General features: G+C 42.6%; 1 protein-coding gene across 1 annotated transcript in view; it reads right to left on the bottom strand.

Moving 5' to 3' along the window:
• The window catches only part of plpp4 (phospholipid phosphatase 4), a 70,279-nt gene extending 64,879 nt beyond the window's left edge, over positions 1-5,400 (bottom strand). The window contains exon 1 of the mRNA XM_008297790.1: positions 5,312-5,400. Coding sequence (XP_008296012.1) covers positions 5,312-5,400 — 89 coding nt within the window. The remainder of the gene's footprint in view (positions 1-5,311) is intronic.
• Between the last annotated feature and the right edge of the window lie 4,513 nt (positions 5,401-9,913).

Genomic DNA, 9,913 nt, shown 5'->3' with positions numbered 1-9,913 from the left:
ATAACAGCCTCACTGTCTGCTGTTTGTTGTCTTCACATCTTGTCAGAGTTTTATTAAGTTACCTCTAATGTAAAACATGCTGGTTCACAATAAAAGCATTCAACTGGCAAAACATGGGGGTGGAGGGGCTTTAATTATAAAGCTGCGACGTGTTTGTCGCTGCAGTAAGCGCTGACTGTGATGGGTAATCAAAAATTTTCTGCACCTTTTTTTTATTATTGTCAGCAGACCATTTAATTTTTAATGGAACAAGAAGGCGCAGCCACAGTAAGCTGTTACATGAAGAGCAGCGGGCCACAGGCTGCGCGCATCCTCCTCGACGGGATGACCATCTCCACGGCGACCTGTTGTGCAGACAGCTACGCATGCCACCGAATCAGATCGTGCTTCGAATTATCTTTGTCTGACTTTTTTAAAATTTATTTTAAACTACAAAAATGTGAGTTTGTTTGTTTGCACCGTAAACCAATTTACCAGGTTTTCTGATAAAGCTGCTGCTAGATAACTGTTTGCTGCACTACGCTCCCTGTCACCATGGTAATCACAGGTGGTGCCAAATCAACCAGGGCTGAATAAACCAGAATTTCAACTTAGTTTCATCTGTCTTCTTCATCATTAATCATAAGGAGGGCGACAGCGTGAGCATCTTATCAGCCACAGAGACAATGTGTCCTGATGACTCTGGAATCAATCCCATAAAAACAGACTTTCCCAACAAAGCATAGCAGCTCTCATATTTAACATTCAGGCTACACAATCTGCTTACTCTTAAACAGTCAGAGGCCTGACATTCTGCTCTTACCCAACATCTCACAAGGCTTTCTGACACTTGCCAAGGCTCTGGGCTGTATCCCAAAGCTGCTCCTAAGCCTTCCTCTGAGAGAAGAGGATGACATGCAGCGAACCGAACGCTGTTTTCAGTTGATAGTGCCTTTGAAAAAATCAACCTTAAAATAACACCAGCATCAGATGGTATTTAAACTTATGACACGATTGACATTCTGGGGTTCTTCGATGCCAGCGTGTGCAATTAACAAAATGCCTGCTTTATCGCCATAATTCTGTCCAATAAAATGATCTGCTGAGGTCCAAATTATTTCTCTTGGCACAAACAAATCCATTCTACTTTGTTGTGTACATCAGCCTGTAAAACAGCTGCCCTCTTCTCTAGCCAATCACTCCATCAAGAAGCTTTTAGATTGCAGGGATAAGAGTTCTCAGAGTGGTTCAGGCGCCTCTCTATTTTCCGTGCTTCAGGTCTTAATCTATAAAATCTCAAAACAATCCAGATCTCCCTAACTGTGTGTCCTCCACCTTATCTTCCTCCTCTGCCTCCGTCTTTTTGTCTCTTGCTTTGTCGGCTCCACATTTACCCAGGTTTCTCATACATTTATGGGAATTACCTGCTTGTTCAAGTGTCCAAGTATGAGCTTCAGAATAGAAGGAACTTCACCTCCAAGCTTGTATTGATTTGATTTAAGACGTGAGTTCTCTCACATGACCACTCAAGAAAGAAATGACTTCTTGGTAGTTGTCTGAGCACTCGCTTGTTGTGCTCCAGATTACAAGGAAAGTGAATTGCACCGATCTCATTATACTCTCTTTCTGTGTTCAGCAGCTAAGAAAAAAAGAACTTTATCTTTTTCTGAGTCTGTTTTCAGCTTTTGTGAGTCCCCCCTCCCATTTTTGTTAAATGTCAAAGATCCATTTCCATTTAGATTGAACCTTTCACTTTGCACTCGGGAAATGTGCGACTCGTGGAGTGCCAAGCTCTGGTGACTGGCATGGCATTAGCGGGTTTCGCAGCACAGGGTCAACCTAACGTCACACACTTGGCCCGTCGCTAAGGTCAGCGCACCTCCTGAGGCCCGGAACAGACAAGCAGCTTGGCAAGCAAGGGCAGATAAAAAGTAACATTCCCTTAAAGGCAGGCAGGCAAAATGTGAGTGTGAATAATGCAGGGAATTCAGGACTCGAGGTTTAAATTCTCCTGTTTTTGTCGGTGACCAGTCAAGCACGGAGAAGAACTTCTGCGTTACAGTCGGCGCTATTTAATTAGAAACAAAGACAAACAGAATTACCGAATTTGCACGTGTGATCTCTGATGAAAGACACCTCTCTGATGTATTCATATCTACTTATGAGCCCAAACTAAAGGATTAATTAATTGATTTCTGGCATCCCTCGGTACATGTTCACAATTATGAAGGAATGTGAACAGCAAATGAGAAAATCAGCTCTTTTTCCCTCTCCTCCTGTTTAAGACCTAGCTGCAGAGGAGGAATGAAACTCTATCAGGAGAAATGAGATTTTAACCAAGTAATGAACCGAGGAGACATGATTGCTGAATCTCATTGGTAAACAGGCAACCGATAAGGTTGCCATTTTCTTCCCTAAAAATAAAACCCCAGTGTTCCTACACCTACACTGAACCTACACTCAACGGCATTCACGAAAGGCGACAGCTAAAAAGTCTCTGTTACACCTCTGGTGAGGAAAACAGCAGATTCTAGTTGACTCCAATTATCCTGCATTCACCTCAGGCCTCAAGGTGAGATAAGAACAGGGAACTGCTGCCCCTCAAGGGTGACTCTCTCTGATCCACCGGGATTAAAGCTTGTTCGATACAACAATTACTACCAGTCCTGAAGAGACGTAATAGACCAAATGCTTCTCTCTGTCAAAATGCATGATTGAAACTTGATATCAAAAATCAGCGCTCTCAATCAGAAGTAACGTTCTGCTATTCATCTTATGTTGGACATGCTGTGCCAACGCAGAGTCCGATTGGAGACTACGCCAGCAGTTACCCGAGAGAGAGGGAAGCGCAAACGGTATGAACGTTAACAAAAGAGGGGGAAGAGAGCCGGGAGCCATGCTAGGCTAAAGGCTAACCCCTTCAGACCAGCAGGATCATCGCTCCTACTCTCCAATGTCTGCTCACTTGGCAACAAGCTGGATGAGTTACGTTTGCTGAGAGAAGCCCGCAGAGAGTGGAGAGACTGCTGTGTGTTTGCTTTAACAGAAACATGGCTCCATGACAACATCTCAGACAGACATAGAGCTGGAGGAGACGACATTATTCCAGGCGGACAGACAGACAGCTAGCTCTGGGCAGCATCTGTGGCTTCACCATCGGCACACCATACTGTGTGTACTACTGTGTATATACAGCAAAATGACAATAAACCTGATTTGATTTGAATAAAAACAAAATTATTAGGTAATCCACACCTCCAGGCAAGAGAGTTGTAAAACAAGATAGACAGAGTAATTCATTCCTACCAACAGCCATCACCTTGAAGAACAAGTCTGACTGACTGACTGACTGACTGACTGACTGATTATTATTGTTGTATATATATGATTATATTGATTTTTTTTTAAAAATTAAATTAAAAAAACGGTGAGCTTTTTACAATATTGAATTTCCCTTCTGGGATAAATAAAGCATTTTTCATTTCATTTCAAGATCTGTTGTGTCTTTAGGGAGAGGAGGTTTGGAATATTGCTGCAATGTGACTTAGCTGTTTAAGCTTGAATATCATGTATAGAAATGTAAAAATATACTCAGTATTAGGAAATGTAGATGGTTTTCATCAGCCTTAGATGTGATGAAGATGATGTTCAGAATTCGGGGGAGCTGTGTATTGCGTTAACACATTTTGCATGTCTTTGTTCTCCTCAGTATCGAGTACCACTTGCTTAAAATATCTGTCTCCTGAAAGTTGCTTCCAAGATAAAGATCTGTAGTCCAGCCAAAAGGTCACAACTTTCTCAAAGCTGGCTGAGCAGTGCAAATACAAAGCTGTTGTATGCGTTTAAGCATGTGGAGAGCTGCAGCAGTTAATCAAATTACTGAGTAGTTGTCAACAATTAAATCAGTCGACAGCTATTTTGATGATCAATTAGTCAGTTTGAATAATTAAAAAAAATAAAATAAAAAATCCAAATTCTCTGATTCCAGCTTCTTAAATGTAAGTATTGTCTTGTTTCTTTCCTCCTCTAGACTGAATAACTTTGGGTTGTGGACAAAACAAGCTGTTGGGAACCTCTGATCAACCTTTTTCCCCATTTTATAAACCAACGACTAATCTAGAAAATATGTGTCATGTGGACATTTGATGTTGCCTGCGGTGTAACCACGTTCAATTTAGTGTCAGTTTAAGGACGCAGCTCACTGTAAGTGCAAAGCAGATCGAGTTCAGCGTTGCAGCTTCATACCAAACACAGTTTATTCATCTTAGTTTGCCTTTTGTGTCTAGCAAAGAGGGAACATGTGGAGTAAAACCCACTTCATTAGAGTGATCAAGGACTTTACGGCTGGCGCTTCGGTGGCAGAGTGCAGCAGTTAGTCGATGGTGGTGATGATGATGATATTGTGTGAAATTGCTTTTTATGTGGCCTTGAGCGCTGATTCCCAACAGCAGATCAGCCATGTGGAGCTTCACACACACAGAACCACAAAGAGGGCTGAACAATGTTGCTCTGACATGTTTCACTCTATGGTCAAATCCCCTCTACTTGAGTTGGACAGACAGTGTGAATTGTGCAGCATCAAGCTCCTTCTGCACGATCCATTTAGCATGACAGCGCACATGGAGTTGGACTCACACTTAGCCCCAGGACAGATATTAATGATAATATACATAGGGAATGCAGGCAGCGTAGCTAGGCGGGCAAAATCAGAGGATGCCCAGAGATGGAATGAAAAGACACATCAAGGTGAATCATTTCAGATTGCAGGAGTTGGGCATTTTTCAGATCTTATCAAGCAGAAAATCAATAAATGAGTCGATCATGATGCAAAAAGGGCTTAATTCCTTCAGGCCAGACAAACAATTAATAATTAATGTAGAAGCCTGTGAGGCACAATCTTCTCACAAAATGTCATGTTGCAAAAAAAAAGTAAAGACTGTATGATATTGTTGCATCACTGTGGGCTTCCCCTTGTCTATTTTATGTGGAGTTAAAGAGGCTGTTTCTGTCTCACAGTCTGTGATCAGAGGGAAGTGTCAACCAAGAATGATTTAAGAGGTAAAGTCAGCAGCAAGAAGGAGATTCAACTTGTATTTTTTTTTTTTTTTTTTGCAACCTGTTAACAACAGCCTGATCTGTCCATGGTGGTGAACTGCGGAGGGACCTGTTCGTCCGAGCAGCTCACCGCGGCAAATCAACCTCAATACAGCAGTTCGGGTGTCTAAAAAAAAAAATCATGCAAAGGGATCCGAATACTGTCGATCACGAAACTGAACACCATCGCCAGAGATTTCTCCAGAGAGACAGAAAAAAACTCAGCAGGTTTACTTACACGAAAACTCCGAAAAGCAGAACTCGGATGCCGATCTCCAGAGCCAATTCTCGCACGTTTTTCCTGCGGTCTGGCGGCGACACATTCATGATTCCTGAAGGGGGGTAAAAAAAAAAAAATCCGACCAAGTGAGATGGACGAAAGGCGACTCCCGGCCAGTTCTGACGGTTGTTCACTTTTTTGTAATCCACCCGAACAAAAGCCGGCACGTCCACAAAGCGGAGCTCCCTAATCACGCATGCTGTGCGCCTCCATTGCAACTCGGTCACCTGAAGCAGTCTTTTCCCCCCTCTCTCCTCCGCCTGTCTCCGTCTCTTTCTGTCCCTTCGGGCGGGTTTCTCTGTTGCAACTGTGTAGCTGACAGCTGCTCTTCTTATCGATTCAAAGTCTCCTTCTGCCGCTCCATGAATTACTTCATCTAGGCTGGAGTTTTTTGGGAGCAGTGGGGGGAAATGTGGAAAGACGCACAGGTGTGGATTAGTAGTAGTGAGAGGGAAAGTGAAGGGAGGCAGCAAAGTAAAGAGAGCCTCAGTGAGTGTGGAGAGTCAGATTCTCCCTCCCTCTTCCTCTCTCTCTCTCGCTCGTTCTCTCTCTCTGTCTCTCTCTCTCATCCCTCTGGAGAATCAGATGACCAGAGGTTTCTGGAACACCACCCTGGAACATCATAGGATGCACGCTCATGATGAACTGCAGATTCCTCTTTGTCTAGTCCATAGAATCACCACTTCACAGTAAAACGTGACACAAACAAAGCAGGAAGCCACCCCAGAGGCACAGTCCTCTCCAAGAGCTGGTGGAACTAATCTATCACCAGCTGTATTAGGCTCAACGCTCAGTCATGATATTGCATTACTTTGCCAAAAAAAAAAGACAAAAAAAGGGGGGGGGGGGCAGTTCAGGGGACTCCTTTCTTCCCCTTGTGTCCAATCATGCCACTATGAAGAATCCGGCACCCAAGGGTCCAAGCAGCAAGACAGTGATGAAGGAGCGCAGGCAGGCAGTAACATACCTACAGGCGGGGTGGGGGGAAACCTGGCCAGCAATTCATAGGCCCACATGAATATTTGATGCCCTCTAAAACTGGCCCTCCTGTATTACCTCCCAGTCCTGCCTTTGTGTGTAAATGAATGTGGGGGAGACCATCGTGGGGGGGGGGAGCCTCTGACCCAAAAACTCCACTGCCTTCTTTTCTAGGTCATGAGCTCGACAAGCTGGAAACCGACTGTGTGAGATGCAATTTAGAAAACTGAGCTTTCCTGCTGGTTAACAAGGCATCCTGTTAGCCAGGTAAGAAAAATCAAGGAGCTCACAGACATACACGGTGGAGATTTTGATGTGTTTCTTTGTTGCGTACAGTGGAGTTGTAGGTGATGTGCCTGAAGTCTGTGCCAGTTCCCTAATAAGAACAAAACAAAACAAGGGGGGAGATGTGCAACGGTGGTAGGTTGAGAGGTGAGCTCCGACTTCAAAGCTCTCTGGCAGCCATCAGACTTTCCTGCTTTTAGAGACTGTGGCATGTTTATTACAAGCTATCAACATTGTTTTACCTTGCAGCATCGCAGGACTTGCGATTTTTGCTGATTCACTCCGGTCAGAGAGGCTTTCCAGACTTTCTAAACATGAGAACAGGACGACATAAACACTTACAGGACAGAATAAAAGTATTACTCTGCTTCCTCTGGTTATTACCAATCTGACTTGTTCTTTGTTGTCGAAAAGCAAACATGCAGGATTCATAGGAGAAGGCACAATCTCCTGTTTCATCTTTTATTGTGTAACTACAAACAACATTTGAATGTTTCCTTGACCTATCTTGGCTTGTTTTTTCCTTTGCAGTGTAGATTGTGAGTCACATACCCGGAGGTTCTGGTTTGCCTGTAAGATTGGACATATGGCACGCTCTAAAATAGATTGTATGCCAACAAATCAAAGTTGAACGCATCCTTACGAAGCACTCCTAACCACCTCCGTGGGTCTGGGTTCATGCGTTATCCCATATTGAGGATATTCTCTGCGACAGAGTGACTCATCGTGCCATGCAGGGATTGGTTGATCGCTCCCAGAGTTCTTAGCTTTATTGGACATCACTCCTCATTACCCTTTGGGCTGAGTTTTATGGGAAAACATCCCTCATTCATGTTTTATAGACAGTGTTGTGTCAGTATGTGGGCAGCACTTTTTTTTTACATGCTGATCCACCTGAGGAGGTGTAAAGTTTGATGCTGTTGTATAAACCTGCTCCCTGACAGCACACTCCATTGCAGAGCTGCAAAATAAGATGTGCATCTGAAAGCGGAAAAAATGAAGTACTTTTTGGACCGAATAAGTGGAATCATTAGGGGGAAAGTCACTCATTTTATGTTTTATTCTTGAAGTTCTATAATTAGCTCCTGAAAATGTGAATGTGCCAGAAGAGCTAGATTTTGTCAGTCAATTCAGCAACTCCCCAAAGTGGAGAGACACGTTGCACGACTCCGAATGTTTGGCATCTTCCGTCAATTACAAAGTGGCATTACACGAGAAATGAATTATTCAGCCAGTATTTTTTTTGTGTTCATTTTTTGTTATCTAACGTTCGTGAAACTGGTGTTATGTGTTCTATGCAAAGTCAGATAATGAGAACTAGTTCTGGCAAAAACTGGCCATGAAATGACTTCCAAAGTGGAGAAATCCAAGTAAAGGCTGTTGTTTTAGATTGATATTTGTACTAGCATGCATGTTTATTCTTTGTCAATTTAATCCAGTACAGTTTTATTTATATAGTGTCATTTTCCAACTTTAGCTACCTTAGGGCACTTCACACAGAGAGGTCAATAACGTACACTATTATATTACAGAGAGAAACACAACCAATCCTTCAACTCCCTTTGAGCAAGCACTTTAGTAACAGTGGGAAGATATCAACAGGAAGAAACCTCCAGCTGAAGCAGGCTCAGGGAGGGCAGCCTCCACTGGTTGGAAGAGGGCAAAGGGGAGAGAGAACATGATATCAGAGAGAAACACCACACAGGAGAACAATAAACGCTGGGGAGGTTGGTGAAGCCAGTAACTGCAGATCAGAAACATGAGCTAGAGATACCAGCAGGGAGGACGAAACTACAAAACAGAGAAAACACAAGGTGATAACATGCATAGATGACATAGAAATGCTTGTAGAGGAGACTAGAGGAGCGGTGCTCAGTGCATGATGGGAAGTCCTCCAGTAGCCTGGACCTGGAGCAGCATAACTAGCAGCCCTAACTACAAGCTAAAAAAAAAAAAAAAGGAAAGTTTTAAGCCTAATCCTAAAAGTAGAGAGGGTGTCTGCCTCCTGAACCCAAACTGGGAGATGGTTCCACAACAGTGGAGTCTGATAGCTGGAAGCACTACCTCCCATTCTGCTTCTGGAAACTGTAGGAAACACAAGTAAGCCAGCATTCTGAGAGAAAAGTGCTTTGTTTGGATGAAATGGCAAAAATAGGCTTTTAAGATAAGATGGGGATTAGTTATAAAAGACTTGGTGAGGAGGAGGATTCTATTTGACATGTATATGCATGTGTAAACATGAACAGTACATGTTTCCATGTGTTATATGAGTTTACATCTTGTTTGCAAAAAATGCACTTCTAATGTTTGTCTTGAAAGGTGAGACTATGTAGCAAGCTGCAAATAACTAGAATAATTCTAAAATACTTCTTAGCATTTAGTTAAATTACCATGATATTGTAACAGAAGAACAAAAGTGTCTTAGTCCTAAGGTTTGCAGTAGTTGCCTAAAATAGTGAGTGAGTGCCAGGAATTCAATCATATTGTGTTAATGAATTCAAATTTTGGTTTGGAAGAGGAAGAATGTGTTCTTCCTTCTGTCAAAACTTACATATTCACACTATTATTAGTAGTAATAGTGAGAGTCATTTAGAGTAGGTTCTGCATGTAGATCACACAAACTAAGGAAACATAGTTTAAAGTTCGCATTTCCACTAAAGACTGGTATGGACATCTGCATCCTGTCAGGGAATGTGGCTGTTTCACAAATAGAGATTTTCTGATCTACTCTGGCCTTAGCACCAAGGTCGGAAATAAGGGCTCACCTCAGGGTGGAGTCCTGTCCTTGTTGCTTTCTGCTATGTATACAGACAACTGGATGAATTCTTCACATGAAGCTAGCTTGTGAAATTCTCTAATGACACTGTCCAGATGTCTCTTCTTCAGGGTTCAGAGTCAGATCGTGGTTGTGCCATACCTGCCTGTGTTAAATGGTGCGATGATAAGCATCACAAACTAAGGAATTAGCCATTGATTTTAAGCACAAATATGACTCACCAAAAGCTAGTGTTAAACATGTGTAAACATTCTTACAAGTATGGAGGAATTGTGTTCAACTCTTCATTTACACATAGTCCAAAGTCAAGTTTAATTTTAAGCAGAGGAAGACCTCTTTTGGTGTCTGTGATTCCATTTTACATCATTTTTATCCATTGTTCATTTAAAGTTTTCTAACTTTTTCATTCATTTGCTGGTTTAATGGATTGTCTGTGAAGCACAAAAAAGGCCTAAATGATATTGTGAAAATGTGCTCCAAGATAACTGGAGCCCAGCAAAGAGACTTGTGCTCCCCTGGGA

The sequence above is a fragment of the Stegastes partitus genome, unplaced genomic scaffold, assembly GCF_000690725.1.
Source record: "Stegastes partitus isolate 25-593 unplaced genomic scaffold, Stegastes_partitus-1.0.2 Scaffold1, whole genome shotgun sequence".
Classification (NCBI taxonomy): Eukaryota; Metazoa; Chordata; class Actinopteri; family Pomacentridae; genus Stegastes; species Stegastes partitus.
The sequence above is the reverse complement of the archived record's forward strand: the minus strand, read 5'-3'. Positions and strand labels throughout refer to the sequence as shown.